This window comes from Prunus dulcis, chromosome 3 (assembly GCF_902201215.1).
Source record: "Prunus dulcis chromosome 3, ALMONDv2, whole genome shotgun sequence".
Classification (NCBI taxonomy): domain Eukaryota; kingdom Viridiplantae; phylum Streptophyta; class Magnoliopsida; order Rosales; family Rosaceae; genus Prunus; species Prunus dulcis.
Genome location: NC_047652.1, coordinates 23,104,543 through 23,121,456, shown reverse-complemented (window position 1 = coordinate 23,121,456; position 16,914 = coordinate 23,104,543). Strand labels below are relative to the sequence as shown.

General features: G+C 38.4%; 2 protein-coding genes across 2 annotated transcripts; both read right to left on the bottom strand.

The window, feature by feature from the left end:
• Positions 1-381: 381 nt before the first annotated feature.
• On the bottom strand, positions 382-3,719 carry LOC117621444 (probable galactinol--sucrose galactosyltransferase 5). Its single transcript, XM_034351925.1, has 4 exons — positions 2,200-3,719; positions 1,717-1,894; positions 1,254-1,621; positions 382-1,151 (listed from the first exon to the last, which is right to left on the bottom strand). The coding sequence occupies exons 1-4, from the start codon at positions 3,403-3,405 to the stop codon at positions 585-587; spliced, it is 2,319 nt and encodes a 772-aa protein (XP_034207816.1). The 5' UTR covers positions 3,406-3,719; the 3' UTR covers positions 382-584.
• Positions 3,720-6,955: 3,236 nt separating this feature from the next.
• LOC117623277 (glycosyltransferase BC10) lies at positions 6,956-11,576 on the bottom strand. The gene is made up of 11 exons (XM_034354187.1): positions 10,802-11,576; positions 10,540-10,653; positions 10,123-10,223; positions 9,905-9,976; positions 9,514-9,595; positions 9,288-9,368; positions 8,777-8,815; positions 8,506-8,571; positions 8,054-8,203; positions 7,335-7,463; positions 6,956-7,233 (listed from the first exon to the last, which is right to left on the bottom strand). The coding sequence occupies exons 1-11, from the start codon at positions 11,036-11,038 to the stop codon at positions 7,201-7,203; spliced, it is 1,104 nt and encodes a 367-aa protein (XP_034210078.1). The 5' UTR covers positions 11,039-11,576; the 3' UTR covers positions 6,956-7,200.
• Positions 11,577-16,914: the final 5,338 nt, after the last annotated feature.

The window sequence follows — 16,914 nt, the reverse complement described above, 5'->3', positions numbered from 1 at the left end:
ATGCAATTTTTTTGGTGTGAATACAAAACTATATTGAGGGAGAAGGGAATCGGACTTACGACCTCAGATGCAAGGTTAAATGCTCTTAACCAACTGAATTACAAATCCCTTTGAGCTTTGAATGCAGTTACTAAAAAATAATGGCTGAAATTTGTTAGTGTCTTGTCTACTTGGTTAAGCACAATGCTTCAAACAGTTCATTTGGTAGCAAAAAAGAAGATCAAAAGTGTTTGCCGCAAATCAATTCATATAGTGAAATAAGGTGGAGAGTTACACCACAAAGGGGTTCTACATCTCCCAAATCCATCTACAAACTGGGTAACTCAAATACAATTGAGAGGAAAACTAAGAACATGAAAATTACAACCCAAAAAAAAAATATTAAAACAGAGCGAATCTTATAAGCTTATATATAATGAAAAGCTCAATAGTTTGTATTACTTGAAATCATTAAGTAGTCATTAATTAGCCAAGAGTGCTTAAGTATACCAAGTCCCTTGGTCCTAATTAAAGTTGCAGACACAAAAGAGACTTGGTCCTCAAGAGAAAAAGGAAAAAAAAAAAAACTGGTCTAGAATCTATATTTAGAATTTGTACTCCACAGTAGATAAGGTGGAAGAAGCAGGCCATGGCACTTGGATTATGACCATGCCCTGCTCGTACTCAAAAGCAACGTCGTTGCCCTCAATCCTGCAACTTGTTGGTTTCTCAGAAGCAAAGACCCTGAACTCTCCAGTGCCCTTAACTCCAACTTGAACACAGCTCTCGTCCTCATTGAAAACAAAGGACTTGATGGCACCGCCGGTGTTGAGCATGTTCACTAAGCCAATGGGGGCGAATTGGACAGACTTTTTAGCATCCAAAACAGTCACCGGGGAGACAAAAATGAGCTCAAAGTTGAAGGGGTCCAGTGACAGTTCAACATCCTCGTCGGGCTTGGACAGGACAAGCTTCTTGGCTTGGTGATAGTACAAGGCAAACTCTTGCACTCCTTCAATGGAAATTGGGCTCTTGCCACTCTTCCACTGGATGTCCTTCGGGTTGAGCTTGGCGGTCAGCCTGTGGGAGAATTTAGCAGCACATTGGTTGCGTCGGGTTTCGCGGCTCCAGCCTCCTCCTTGGCAGTTGAATGCCCCAAGAACTCCACTGAACTGTTCCATACATATCAAAAGTATTGTTAGCTTAAGACCCAAATAACATTATCGATGATTCAAATTCACAAGTTGACAATACAAGAGTATAAGATAGGTTACCTTATTGAGGTTCCATATTTTGAGCATGGTGTTGCCATCATGGAGAGGGTCCTCAAAGAGACAATCACGAGTTGGTAGTGCATAGTACTCGCACCGGAGAATTGAGCCATCGGGCAACACCAGGGTCCTAAGCACATCAAAGTTGTGCTTTCCAACGGCATCACTAACATAAATAGGGCCACCGGAGATGGCCCTAGAGGCGGCGTGGAAGGCAGCGCAGGGGTGGGTCGATTGGAACATATCCCAATCCGGGTGTATAAAATTGCCCATCCACAAGCTGTTGTAAGCACAGTGCACCATGTGACACCCTTGAAGCCAAAACGTACCGTTGGGGTCACCAGATGGATCGGTGCACCAGAAATCATCACCTGATAGCACAAATTTTGCAAAATGATTAATTTCTGTTTATTAAAATTTGGAGTGAGTTAGAACAAAATGAAAATTTTTAATTGCAAAAACATACCAACACGGCCAAGAGTGATGGCTTCGGTTCCAAGGAACATGAAGTCGTTGCAGTGCTCCATGCTGGCAATGACCCCGTTGCCATTGAAGTGCTTCCTCACTGAAGATGTAAGAGCATCGAAATATGCCTTCGCCAGCTTCACCCTCCCGCCATAATTCTCACAAAGCATTTCCAGCAACTGTTTACAGCATAAATATTAAAATAAATATAATAAAGATTAATTATTTTGGATAAATATGAAAATAAAAGAAGGAAATCCTTACAAAAATTAAAAAGTTAGGAGGAAAAGAAAAGTAGATATAACGTGCCGACCAAACAGGTCAAAGTAAGTTAACAGAAGTTAAATAGTCTCTCTATCTTTCGCATCCAAAAATAATGACACCTAGCAGTTTCAACGTGACACTTCAACGCCAACACCGACCAAAATTCAACTAATAATTAACAACCAATTGAGTTAAAAATTGAAGAAAAATAACGACTTACGTGGATTACGTCCACCTTGACGCCGTCGATCCCAACGGACTTCAAGTGCGAGTGGAGCCCTTCGTACATCTGATCAACGACCTCGGGTGGGACCAGCCCCACACCAGTGGCCACGATCTTATCCACGGCCAGATCTTCCATTGTCTTCAGTAGGCCCGGAGACAATGTGGGCTCCACCACCACAGCGTCGGGCATTCCGGGAACATTGGGCCTGACCCCGCCCCAGTACCCACACAGCGCATGCCACACGTACACGTAATCAACGCTCTTGAACTCCTCCTTGAGGTCCTTGATAAAGGCACCCATGCCTTTACCAGAGGCACCCCCATTGGGACTCACGTAGTCCCTGAACTTGTAATTTTCTTCAAACTTCAGGAGCCTGCACGGCATTTGCTCGCCGGCAACTGCTTGGTTCATGCCTTCTTTGGTGATGGGATCAGAATCGTGACCAATGGACTGCCACCCATCGTCGAGCAACACGAGCCCGGGTGGACACCCACCTTCCACCAGCTTCCTCACGCCGTCTATGACGCCGTGAGGGTGTACAGTAAGATAGAATGCGTCCCAGGTGCACCAACCGAACTTGTCCACGATCCCAGGTGGGGTCTTGTCCTCCAAAAGTTGGAAAGTTCCCAAATGGTCCCTCGCCACTTTGACCGCCTCTTTGACTAGGGCAAACGGATCATCACCGGCTTGCAAATAAAGCACGCTCTGGAAGGCCTTGGAGACTTCTCGGGTGGACCCACTCTCGACGCAGATGTCGAGAAAGTCGGAGTTGCCGGGCTGGATGCAGGCGCGGAAGGAGCCTTCTAGAAGGGGGAGAACGACGACGTAGGGCCTACCGGCGTCGGAGCTTTCGAGGATGACGATCTGGGTCTCGTTCTCTAGGTCCCGGCCGTTGGATCCGACCCAGTGGGTAGTCCACCAGACTTTGAACCGGAAGATGCTCATGAAGCGGATGTCCTTCAGCTGGCCAACGGGGACCACGTGGCGGCTGTTGGGCTCGGCGACATCAAAGCCCACGAAGCAGCCGGCGGTGCTGTAGGGTGATGGGATGAGTGTTATGTTTTCCGGCACGTCAGAGAGAATGACATGGCCGTTTGCCTTGAAGTTGGACTTCTCGAGCGCGAAAGGACATGACGAGGGCTTAGAGCCGTCGGCGAGGTTAGTGTCGCCGTTGGCAGCTTTAGTCAAACTTGGAGCCATTGACTGAATGTGTATGAGAAACACAGAAGGGTAACTTGTGAAGAGGTTTTAGATTTTGGTTTTTTGGGTGCGGTGAAGAAAGGGAGAAGAGCGAGGGTGGGTTTATATAGAGAAATGGATGGTAGAGTTTTCTTTTTTCAGAACGGAGAATCAAAGAATGATCTGGGAAAGAATCTGTGATGACTTTGATTGTGTGTGAAGGAAAATCCAAAACTTGCTGTTTTAAGTTGTGATGATGAGTGGCTCAGTGAATATAGGGTCGTCCATTTTATAGACGAATGAAAAGTGACCACGAAAGTGAGGTGGAAGTTTCATTAGACATCTTTGGTAACTTTTTTATTTTTTTAGATTGTAACTTTTTCAAACAAAATAATAAACTAAATCAACCGTATGATGTTTCTTTAAAAAGGAAAGAAATCTAGATAAATGAAATTCTTTCTCAAATTATCCATTACAGACGGGCCTCAACCTCAACGGTAACATCAAAAACATGAATTATATATAGTTTTCTGGATTTGACGCTTCATCCTCCAATACAATTGTCGCTGCAATTTCTTCATATAGATTACTTGGTCCTTAATGGAGAACGTCACGCGCTTAACATCGCCATCAAAGGAAAACAAATTGTTTCGAATTGTTTAATGTCATTCTTTTTTATGTTATATATCTGATTCAACAGTTTCACAAGGTGGAGTTTTTTGCATGCTCTGCGGAATTGTAATCAAGTTGCACATTTGGTGGCAGCCCATGTTTTTCGTATTGGGGGTAGGTACAATTGGGATAATGTTTGTTGACTGTTTAATTGCCTAACCAAGGATATTAACTGTTCTATTCGCATTTAATAAAATTTCTCTATCTTTCACACAAAAAATAAAAAATAAAAAAAAGGCTGTATTGAATTACATTTCAGGAGATACATGGTGAAAATTGAATGAAGGCTTGGTGCCCCATGCAAATTACAAGGCTATGAGTGCGACTTGTAAAATGAAGGCAGGGTGTTTTAATTTGGTCGAAATATTAGGGTTCATGAAAACTTAGATGTGCACATGATCAATTAAACGGATGTGCATGTCTCTTTTTTTCTTTTCTTTTTTAATCAATCGGATGAGCATGTCTACGTAGTTTTACTATTTGGACATATATAATACAAGCTATCACTGTAATAAATTAAAAGTTCATAAATACAAGGTTTTGCTCGTATTTTACATGCATGTGTTATTTTAGTTTTATGATTATCACTAATGATATTTTAATTTATGAATCGAAAATAAATTACAAATTACAACCTTAATTTCTTAATTGCTCAAATTTACACGTCATGTTATCTTTACAAGTTGTAGGAATCAATCTATACATATACGAATACGATACGATCTCAAAGTGACACGGACCCCAAAAAAAAAAAAAAAAAAACTAAAACCCCAATTCTTATCTCTCTGTTTTTGTTTTGTTTCTTGCTTTTCCCCGGGCATATAGTAGTGATGGCTGGTCCTAATTTCACCAGTTAAGTATGATTCAAGATTCAATAAAATATACATAATATTTTTAAAGTAACTATATATGTGAGGTTGTTGACTTCCAAATCCTAAACCCTGAATTAAGCCAGAAGACAAGATCTATTGAAATCTTGTCTATCGCTTTCAAACAAGGGCAATCAAATTACAAGGAAAGTCTCCTCACATTGTTACTTTATTTATTTGGAAAATCTCCTTTAGAAAAAGGAAAAGAGGTTATCAACGAGTTACGTGCCTTCCAGAACTCCGTGGAAAATTTATGCTGCGATTCTTCAAATTTTGTTGTGTCTTGTGTAATAATATTCTATAAGTTCCATTTTTTTCAAGTTTCTTTTTTCTTTTTTGCAGGATAAATAATTGGTTGGGTTTTCTTCAGAAGTTTTATCTCATAAAAGTTAAAGTATAATATTCTTATTCAAAGCGTGTGGTATTTTCGTGGGCCTCTGCCCTTCGATTCCGTCCGTAGAATGAGATTAACAATACTAGACTAGTACACCTACATAGGCCCATAGTACAGTGTGCCGACCATTGCCACGTGTAAACATCTTAGGCTCCAGTTCCACCGACCAAATGCTCTTTTACGGTTAAAATAAGAATATGTGCTACGTGGAGCACCCATACAGCGCCTCGTGGGCAAGAAAAACCTTACGTTGTAACTACCTGTAATCTGAAATTCTAGAATACATGGGATAGGATAGGATAGGACCACATAGAATCTCCCATCTTTCACTCGCAAACAAATTCGTGACAACGTGATTTTTTCACAAAGCATCCACAGTCAAAAATCAACTTATAAATTCGTAAGGAACTAACGATTTTGTTCACAATAGTTCTTTATTCCTCCCAACAAGACCCAACCACCCTATAATTTAGAAGTTTCATTTACTTCTTTTGATGAACATGTAGTCTGAGTTATGATGATGACAAAGTCAAAAAGGTATTTTCTGGTGCTGTGAGTCGGAAACGGGGGAGCAGTGCTATTGGGAGATATAGTGCCACATGCCCATGCCTTGTTGGTGCTTTTTTGTGGGCCGGTGAGTGCAGGACATCTGCATGCATTTGCTAGCCCTTTCAAAAGCTAAAGTCCCGTTTACGTGTCTGGTTTTTGAAGCCTGATAGTATATATGAAATATGATGGATGGGTTATCAAATAATTGGACACCGACAACTCAACAAATTCATCTTCTTCTGAGTCAAAGTCGATGAAATGAAACCATTGATAATTGTATTGGTTTTCATTGATGGTTTTGGTTGGCAAACAAGGACAACTGACATGCACCCAACCCAAGGGCCAACAGACCCAATCCAAATATACATTACATTCATTATTCTTTGAGGTAGAATGAATACTTTTTCACTCACTCAATGACCGGCAATACGCGTTCAGCATGGACCCACCATATAAACCGTGAAAAAAAGAATTTGAGGCTACCCATACCCCAAACTTTTCTCTTTATTATACAAAGCCCAAATCTTTTCTACTTTTCCTTTTTGTTTGTTTGGTTTGAGGCGAGTCGGTTAGAATAATATAATGTGTCCATTCTTTTGCAACAAAGTTCGAATATCCCTCAAAGTATACTAAATTAATTTAGAGTAAAATATCACTTGTATAAAATAAAATAAAATATTAATTATAGCGCCTCTATTGTATTGGCAAAATTAGAGATCACAGATTTAAGGCCCAAAATAAAATAAAATATTAATTATAGCGCCTCTATTGTATTGGCAAAATTAGAGATCACAGATTTAAGGCCCAAGGGTCAAGGTTCAAGTTGTCAACTGGCCCAGTTTGTCCATCTGTCGGCAACATGACGACATGCAGCTCCCTAGGAGATAAAGAATTTAAATACCCAAACCCTATAAGGAGCGGGAGAAAGACTTCTATAAAACGGGAATAACATTATTTTGTCATCCTGACTAATAACTCTATGACACGCATGATAACACTTCATCATGACATAACATTATTGGCGAAGGATAATAAAACAGTGTTATTCCCGTTGCAACTAAGTTTTTCTCGTATAGCGGAGGAGACATAGAAAGCAATAGTTACATTTTTATTCTATGTAATTCTTTTTTCCTTTTTTGTTTTGTTTCTAAAAAGAATACATACCACAGTACAACACCCTTGTCCCTCTCCTCCCCCACCATCCCCTCCCCAACAAAATTTACATAACCTCCTTTTTCTTTTATTCCGCTCATTGCAAATCGAATTACTATTTTCTAATATGTATCAAGACTAGCCGGATTAGCTGAGAACAAACTTTACCAGAGTTAGACTTTAATCTTTGCTCCGTTTGAGTTCCAGTGCAGTCTGTCAAATAGAAAAACATGCATAACCATGTGTTACTAAATATGAGTATAGGCAAAATCCTGAACATAGTGCTGATCTACATATTGAATTCTGAAACGTACCGTGTTAAGAAGCCTGAGAGCAGCAGGCCGGGTAAATTTTCGTGCAAAAAGAAAGCATTTGGATGGTTTGCCCTTGGTACTACACCATTCTCTCCGGTATTCAGTCTCATAGTAGACATTATCTATCTCCTGAAAAAAAAAATATAAAAAATCATCGAAATTGTTTTCATGCTCTTCTAGCTTCAACAGGAACATTGCTACATTAATTGAATCTGATAACCTGTGTAACTTAACTTTCCAAATCAGTCTCCAAAGCTATTATTAAAATTCAAATAACAGTCCAGAAAATTTTCTACGGATATCAAAGATGTACATTTAAACCATTGCATGGGCGGGTTTAATGGGTTTGATGCTAAAAGCTATTATTAAATTCAAATAACAGTCCAAAAAAATCTCTACAAATATTAAAGATGTACATTTAAACCATTGTATGGGTTTAATGGGTTTGATGCTTGTATAAGAAAGAAAACATTTGGATTCCATTAGTCTCATATCAGTGAATCCTCAGGTTGAAACATATTAGAATGATAGAAGTGAAATAGTCTAATTTCATAAAACATCAAGAGAACTTTGTTGGACAACCATGTCGTTTCCATCATTTTGAGTCTTGCCTATATTTTGGTGGCATTAGGAATGAGATCCGTCAATGTATAGTTGATCCAACCTTTACTATATGATTTCTAATAGATAGCTTGCTGCCACATCAAATATATACATACCTTTATAGATTTAATAAGCATGGGAGTAGCATCTGAATATTTGTAAGTCACAGGGTGCCATCCACGGCGTTCACGGTCTTTAGAGGATGATAAATCCCAAGACGAGTGTGTCAGTGATCTACGCGTGATTTCTCCTTCAAGGCCTTCTTGCTGAAATTTAAAATACAGGTTTCTTAGAGAGCTAAACTATTATGGCGATGTAAAAGCTTCCACCGCTGTTTTAGCTTCCCAAAAGAAAAAGGGAGGGGGAGGAGGGAAAAAAAATTCTGAATGGATTCCCACATAAATTTATTCAATTGAAGCCTCAATCTGCGTAATGCCTATGAATACCCTCTTCCTTATTGACCAAAATTGTTCAGGTATAAATTAACGAATCATAATTCTTCTAATAAAGAAACAAATCCAGGTTTCTGTCCAAATGATTGCAATGGTTAGAAATGAATTTATCTTACAGCCAGTAATGTCTGAACATAATGCTCGTCTGGTATACAATTGTGCTCCTTGGATGTATCAGCAGGCTGCAATCAGAATAGAAAATCAAACTTCACCTCTTGAAAACTGTGTCAGCAAATTTACATCAGAGCCCTCAAATGAATAAGAAATAGGACAGGAAAATGGATTTAATATTTCAAAAGATTGTTGGTATTGGTGATAGACTGCTTTGATTGGAAAGCCGATGTGGTAGTTGAAGTAAAGGTTTAAAAGATGAATAAGAGTACTTACAATGGGACGATCCCGCCAAAACTCAGGTAGCGACTTCGTCTGCATCATTGCCACACATAGAACATGTAAAATATGAGAGAGAAAAAACCAAAACTAACCAAAAAATTTATATTAAAAAAGAACTTCACAAGATAACAAAGAAAAACAAATAGAGTGCTTTGTCAACTGGTAAAAACCAAAAAGGGTACTTAATAACTATTAAGAATCCTGTGCAAAATAAGGAACTAATATGCCAGCTACTCATTGCAAGGAGTAAAGCTTTCCTCTCCAGTTTTAGGTACAACAGTATATGTGAATTTAGTTGAAGTGTTTTAGTAAATAAAGTTTAACCATTACAATATGCCAATTTTTCTAGTTGATAAAAGCGGCCATCCTTCTGCAATATCTGTATTCCTTATATGCAATATATGGGTTCTCTCACAAAGATACTATGTTACAGGAATAACCAAAAAGGCTGTAACTGCAACATTTATCCACGCAATGGTCAGATAACAACGTAATGAAAAATTACCTTGCAATGCTGTTGAAACATAGGAAAGACTGTATTGTCTTTCACTACAACCTCAGCATGCTTCCTGGTCAAAACAACCCACTGCAATGAGAAAAAGCAAAAGAAAAGAATAAGATGATCGGCACAAAAGTCACACAGCAGAAAATAAAAGGCATATTATTAGGTTTCCTTTACAGTGTTGCACTGAAACTCAAGAGGCAATTAATCCATCATACTGAACCTGTACCTGAGATCCTTTTCTCCAGTTATGAACAGGAATAACAGGATTCATTTTGGGATTATAGCGGCCCTCTTTCGTATCGGCAAAGCTGCTCCAAAAGTTAATAGTTAAATATACTTTTAAATTGACCATCATAAGAAAGACACATATATATAACAGTGTAGAACATAGTTCACAAAACATTTAGTGATAACATAAAATGATCCATGCTTGAAATAGAGTCGCATTGTGATCCATATTAATAATAATATGTATGAACTCTGAAGATGAACCCAAGAGGCCTCAATTGATGAAAATCATAATGATGGGAAACAAATTAGTCTGTAACGATATAGAATGCAGATACCGACTAATGATTGCAGACCATAATAACACATATTTGAGTTGTTCTATTCACCTGTCTACAAAGCTGGTTCTTGTTGACATAATGTAGTCATATATATAGCTGAAACTGTAAAGAGGAATGCAGCTGAAAAGAGATTAAGTAACTGAAATATTGTTAGATGATACAAAAAACAGAAGTTCTATTGATTGCCGAAAAAGAAACTATCAGAAGTTCATAACTCAATTTATGTCACTGAAACCTAAGGGGGAAACGATCAAGCTAATCTTCACCTATCAGAAAGAAAGGCAAAGCGTTGATTAAGAGGATCCTCAAGTGCATGCTTGAGTAATATACGCTCAGCCTCAATCATGCTTGCTTCTCCCCAATCTACCTGGTATAGAACACATGAAATAAATATAATAATCCGGATAAAGATACGAAAAGAAATCATCTTCATGCTCAGAGTTCAACTCAATCCTTAAATATACATAAAATAAAAGTAAAATTCACTCAATTAGCATGTACATTAACTCTCTCACTTGACCCTTTGAAGTTTTCAATAAGAATTTTCATCTTCCAGATACTTATAAGTCATACCTATCAGTACAAAATCAAACCTTTCCAGCATACTATCATGAGCACACAAACACAGATGACATATTGTATTTCCAAATTGAGAATTCATGTAAGGAAATAGGAAGTCCCACCTGTATACTATCATTGACTTGACGATTCAAGAAAAAAACCGATCTGGTGGTGGCCTTGTTGAACAGAAACCCAGGCCTAGAGTGAACATAAATTGAAAACCTACTCTCCCCTCCCTGCAAACAAAAACATAAACAAAAATGCATCTTTCACATAAATTTCCAATAAGCAATTATCTATATGATTAACTACAACTCTTCCTATCAAAAAAAAAAACTACAACTCTTAATCACGAAATTAGATAAAAACAAAAGTAGCAATTACCTGAAAGAAAACATCCCAAAGCAGGTCCAAGGGAAGGCGATTGCGAGCGATGAACAAGAAGGCGACCTTGGGGGGTTGAGTGAGCTGAGTATGCAACGAAGCGAGTGTCATAATCCGACTGTACTGAGTGTGCATCAGCAACACCAACGTCCCGAAGCAAAAGCCCATCAAAAGCGCAACGAACAGCTTCCTCTTCCATTTGTGCTGTGCTTTCTGCGGACCTGCCTTCCGCTTCATGAATTAATCAATCAATTAGCTGCTCTTGCATTAACAACTTTCAGCTCCCAAAGGCAAAATGTTGGGTGTTTAGGGCTCAAGCAAAGCTTAAGTAGCTAGAGAGAGAGAGAAAGAAGGAGAGAGCTCAAGCTCTCTCTCATCATTTCTGTCACGTGAAAATCAGAACCAGATCCACTTGAACCTCTGCACTTTGGAGTGGCACGAGACTGGTAAGTTGTATGCAATTGCAAGCTAAAGGCAAAATTAATCTGCTTGCTTAAAGCTCAAAGCTAAAAGCTTAAAGCTTTGCAAATTTAGACAGAGACCAGAAGAAGAAGAGACATAATAGTTGAATTAGCACTGACTGGGCTTTTGCAAGTGGGAGGTCGGATTTTCCTTCTCTTTTTCAAAGTTCGTTGTCGTAAAGTTGGGAAGGGTTTTTCCTAGTTGCGTTGCGTGTGATGTTGGGATAGAATTTTTTTTTTTTTACTGGGATAGAATATTTTCGCTACAAACAAATCCCTTTTTATCTTCTTCTTTTTCATAATAATTTTTGGATACAAAATGCTGAATATATATATATATATATATATATATATATATTTTTTGTTACATTGGGAGGAAAGAAACTTGGTGTTTCGATTCTGGGTGGAGAAGAGGAGGGACACAATCACTGTGGTAATCCAGCATCGGCCAAAATGCTGAATTTGTGGCCAAATATTATGTAATAAAAGCAATTCCCAAATTAATTGAACCAAAATAATAATACTAAAAATAGGCTACCAAAGAAGTCAAAAAAGGAGGATGCTGCAAGCAATAGCAAGGTAACGATTGCGATAATGATTTTAAAGCCAACATTTGTTCTGTTTTATTTATTCAAAAGAAGTAGCACTTCCTTTCTCAACAAAAGAAAAAAGAAGAAGAAAGAGAAGTGACACTTTCTGTTTTTGATACCGACATGAAATTTGGATTTTTTCTCAATTATTTTGTTAAGAGTGGGTTTAAGAATTCCTCTTGTGTGTGTGTTTTTCTTTTTCTTAATAAATTATTTTAGTGGTAAAACAACGACAAGAGATGATATAAATTATGCGTCGTTTTCTATTAAGGAATCATATTAGTTATGTTTTACATGATCCATGAAATACACATAAAAATAAGTTGAGATAAAGAAAATAGGAAATATAATAACATTAAGGATATGTTTGTGCTAAACTGCTAGCTAGGCAATATTATAAGGGTCAAATGCGGAAATGAATATTGGCTGGTGACAGTGAAAGGAACATAACAACTACCAAGCAAAAGTTGTTAGAATCAATCAATAATGAGTTATTTGGTGAGACTTCATCATATTCAAATATTAATATCAGCCAGCAACTAACCAACTAAATAAGATTACAGCAACAACAAAAATAACTCAATAAATCAGAGATATGCATTTTTCTTTTTTCTTTTTTCTTTTTTTGAGAAAACGTTCTCTCTCTTATTATTTTTTTTTTTCTAATTAAAGAAAACGTGGTTTTTTAATGTGCACCTATTATTTCTACGAGCCCAATAATAATCGGGCTGGACTCTGTGGGCTAAGCGGATCTCCAGGTCCAGGAAATCCGCTCTCAATTTTGGGGTGAAACGACACTACCATTGACAAATAGTATAGTCCGACGGCTATACTTTTATTTAACAAATAAATAGTATAGCCACCCGGCTATACCTTTAAAAAACATGGTTTTTTGTTTGCGCCTTTTATTTCTACGAGTCCAATAATAATCAGGCTGGGCTCTGGGGGCTAAGCGGAGCGGATCTCCAGGTCCAAGAAATCCGCTCTCAAGTTTGGGGTGAAACGACGCCGTAGCTACCATATAAACTGTAAAGCCGAACGGCTATACTCGTTTTAAAAATAGTACAGCCAATAGGCGGTTTTCAAAGATAAATAGTATAGCCGGCCGGCTATACTGTTTAATTTCCCGAAAACCTATATACCAATGATCGCCTCCAACTGGACCGTTGAAGCTCAGAGCCCCAAACATGTCGATTAGGTCGCTACCCATCTGCCCTCAATTTACCACTAAAAGTTAGAAAGCTCGAAGCCCTCCATTTTTCTTCCAAATCTGCATCATCTTCTGTGTTTATACATTTTGTTTTTCGTTGTTTTGGGGACTGTTGTTTACTCTGTTTTATTGCGCAATCAAAGCTCGTCGTCAAGCGAAATCGGAACAGTTGAATTTCGACTTTTGATAACTGGAAGACATTGGAACCAGATAGCTCAACATAATATATTATTAACTATATGAATATAGGTTGAATTTCGATTTTTGATAACTCTGTATGGATGGATGATCGAGACAAACATGGTGAAATGGATTAGGCTGTGTGTGTTATTTTCAGGATATTCCATCCCTGACAGCTGAAGCTGCAAAGGAGCATCCTGGTGTCTCATCTATAGTAACGGCACCTCTTGGCCTCCATCCACTACTCGTGGTATGACAATGGAATTTCCTTAATTTGATTCTTTGCCTATGTATCAAACGGTGTCGTCACATCATTTCCAAAGCTTTGGCTAAAGTTATGTTGATGCTTAGATTGATGGTTGAATGTATTTATCCTGGTTTTAGAAACATGTCCACCAAATTAAGGGAGATTATGCTTGTTATATTTCTCTTTGCTTGCTCAACTTTGTTTGCTCTATATGCGATATGCATTTCAACCATATTCCACTGTGCTTTTGTTCTGATATAAGGTCTCTGGTTGCAGGATGTTTTGAATGATAGGATCAATCACTGCTTAAGCCATATTGCTGGCGATGCAGAGGAGTGCTCTGTTTGTGTTGGAACAAACAAATGTAAGCTCCATTGATTCATGAAAGTGCACAGCAAACAGTACGGCGAAATTAAGGGCGCATTTCAGCTTGAAAAATCAGGAAATTCTGTAACTTGGTTAAACCATATAGAGCTTCGAAGCAAGCAATTGTTGTGGTTGAAATTTTGAGGGCACGGTATTTGCTTCGGAGGACGGGTTCATTCATGTAACCAACCTGTAGTATAGCCGTGCGCATATTCTATTTATTATATAAAAAATCCGAGTATCGCCGCGTGGCTATACTATTTATTATATAAAAATTCGAGTATTGCCAAATGTCAAAAATAGTATAGCCGCTCGGCTTTACTATTTTATAAAAACATTCCCAAGTAGAGCCGTGCGGCTATAATATTTATTAAATATATTTTTTTTAAAAGACCCCAGTGAAGCCGCCCGGCGATACTCTTCTTACAAAAAAAAAAAAAGTATCCCGAGTATAGCCGCCCGGCTATGCCCTTTTGATTAAAAAAAAAACTCCCAGTATAGAACTAATTTTTTATTTTTTTTAAAAAGACGACCCATCTAGCCTAGCTCCCGCTTCGCCATGTGTGAAAAACAGTATAGCCGCGCAGTAGGGATATGGTCTGGAGATGCTGATTCAAGGGAGGTCTTTGTAGAGAAGAGTTAAGGACGAACGATGCAGAGGATCGCTTCCATCGTTAGCTGAAGCCGCGATACTCTCGTCTTGATACACCACAACATCAGTAGACTGAGAAGGAGAAACTGGTGATGATCTTCTGCTACCAAGTTTTAGTGAAAAAGACAGGTTTTAAAATTCCTGCGCCTTCGGATGGGGTATTGTTGTATAATTTTATGCTGCTCTGGTATTTGGTTGGTCTCCCCAAGTCTTGCTTTTTGATTCTTGTTTAAGGTTCTATGACACATATGTCCTAAATTTTCCTCCATCTGTGGAGAAAGTTGGCTGTTTAAGAGATCAATGGATTTCCAGTTTTGTAATGCAAGTCATGATGGAGACAAGTTTTGTTGATCCATTTGATTAGATGTAGACAACTAAGACAAGTTTTGTTTATGTAAATACAAATACGACTGTTTTAGATAAACAACATTGGATGTGAGTTAAGAACTTAGTTGAGCTTGGGTCTGAAACTCTGTTTAAAAGTTATACCAAAATGAAAAGCATTAGAAGGGGCCTCAGTAGTACTGATCCTCTTCTTCTGGGAAAAAAAAAAAAAAAGCATGATTTTATATGTGGTTTGAAGTTAGCCCAAAATTGACATTTTTGACGCTAATAAACTATAAAGAAAAAGGAAGATTTGAGTGCTGCAAAAGAACAACAATTTCAAACTTTAGTTGTTGAATACTTATAGAGTTGCATGTCTTTTAAACTTTAGTTGAGTAATTGTAGGAGTCTAGTTAGTCACTCTCATAGTGGAGAGATGTAGTGAGAAAGTGATATCCTATTTTTATGCTTTCAGTTAGAATCTAAAGTCTACGTATAAAATTCCAATGGCTTTTCATTAATAGGATAGCAGATAATATTCCTACTGTTAGCTTATCTAACTTGGAGGTTTTGGGTTCCCTCGAAGCGACCCTTTTCATTTAATTCTAATCCCAACTGAGCTTTCTAGATATTGCTCCAATCATAGGACGCCGTAAGAAACAAACTACGTACCTAATCACCCAATCACACGAGCCATATCCCAAGCACATAACATACTCCCACTGCTCTCAGGCCTAACAAATTCATTGGCATTGCGCCTGATAGAATGGTCTCTCATAAATCCCTTTGGTATAACCAAACTGACTGTGGGCCATGTTATCTCTTGCAGTAAGCAGAGATGGCGGAAGGGTCCTCTGAGACTGTTTCACATTTTCAAAATGTGCTGGAGCAGCCTGTCGACTTGAGGTTCTTATGTCATCGCTTGAACTGGGATGAAATTTCTGTTTCACCTGTGTATGGTGATTAACATTAGGAGAGCTTCTTCTAGGAGAATGCACCTTTCTAAGACTGCCCGGCATAATCTGAAAATTTCATTCATTCTTATGTAATTAATAACAGATAAAACTTAAATTTAAACATGGGTAAGCTTTATAAAACCCAGTCTAACCTTTAATCCTTGGATTTGAACAAATGTGGTTTAACGTATAGCCGCGCGGCTATACTTTAGAAATACGTGATTTAAAGTATAGCCACAAATAGTATCTCCGTGCGGCTATACTATTTTTAAATATAAAACTGTAGTATAGCCACGTGTTATAATAAAAACCGTGGTATAGCCGCCCGGCTATACTATTTATTTTAAAAAAAAGGACCACCGACTGTCGCTTGGCGCCCGTTTCGCCAGGTGTAAAAATACTATAGCCGCCCGGCTACACTCGTTTTATAAACAAATTCCCAGGTATAGCCGACCGGCTATACTATTTATAAATAAAAAAAAGTCCCACCTGGGGCCTAGCTCCCGCTTTGCCATGTGTCAAGAACAGTATAGCCGCACGGCTATACCGTTTTTAAAAATCGATCCCAATAACGCCGCCAGGCTATACTCATTTTTTATATTAAAATAATATCCCGAGTATAGCCGCGCGGCGATTCCCTTTTTATGAAAAAAAAAGAAAAGGAAAAAAAAAAAGAGGGCCATCTGGCGCTACTGATATGGTCTGGAGATGCTGATTTGACTGATGATTCAAAGGAGGTCTTTGTAGAGAAGAGTTAAGGACGAACCATGCAGAGGATCGCTTCCATCGTTAGCTGAAGCCGCAATACTCTCGCCGCAAATATGAAGGATATATGGATAAGGTACATAAGGTACATTGAGATGGCAGTATAACATCAGGAATGCTATCACGATTAGCCCACCACAACTTGATGAAGCGGTTACCCATTACAGCATCAGGCGCCTTTAAAGCAGTTTCAGCCTCTTTCCTCCTTGAAAACTGGACAAAAGCTCGTTCACTATTCAATGGAATATAAATGTCAATGACCTCTCCAAACTTTTGGAAATGAGAAAGAAGAGCCTCCCTTTTGTTGCTCTTCTGGGGAATGCCATTGACAAATAGAGTACGCAATGCTTTTTGAGATGGTT

Coding starts and splice junctions, on each gene's coding strand:
- LOC117623277 (XM_034354187.1), bottom strand. CDS start 11,038: ATGAAGCGGAAGGCAGGTCCGCAGAAAGCACAGCACAAATGGAAGAGG. Junction 9,977..10,122: donor TTTGCCTTTCTTTCTGATAG/GTGAAGATTAGC, acceptor ATCTCTTTTCAG/CTGCATTCCTCTTTACAGTT. Junction 9,596..9,904: donor AGAACCAGCTTTGTAGACAG/GTGAATAGAACA, acceptor CTTTTGGAGCAG/CTTTGCCGATACGAAAGAGG.
- LOC117621444 (XM_034351925.1), bottom strand. CDS start 3,405: ATGGCTCCAAGTTTGACTAAAGCTGCCAACGGCGACACTAACCTCGCC. Junction 1,895..2,199: donor TCAAGGTGGACGTAATCCAC/GTAAGTCGTTAT, acceptor TGCTGTAAACAG/TTGCTGGAAATGCTTTGTGA. Junction 1,152..1,253: donor AAATATGGAACCTCAATAAG/GTAACCTATCTT, acceptor TGTATGGAACAG/TTCAGTGGAGTTCTTGGGGC.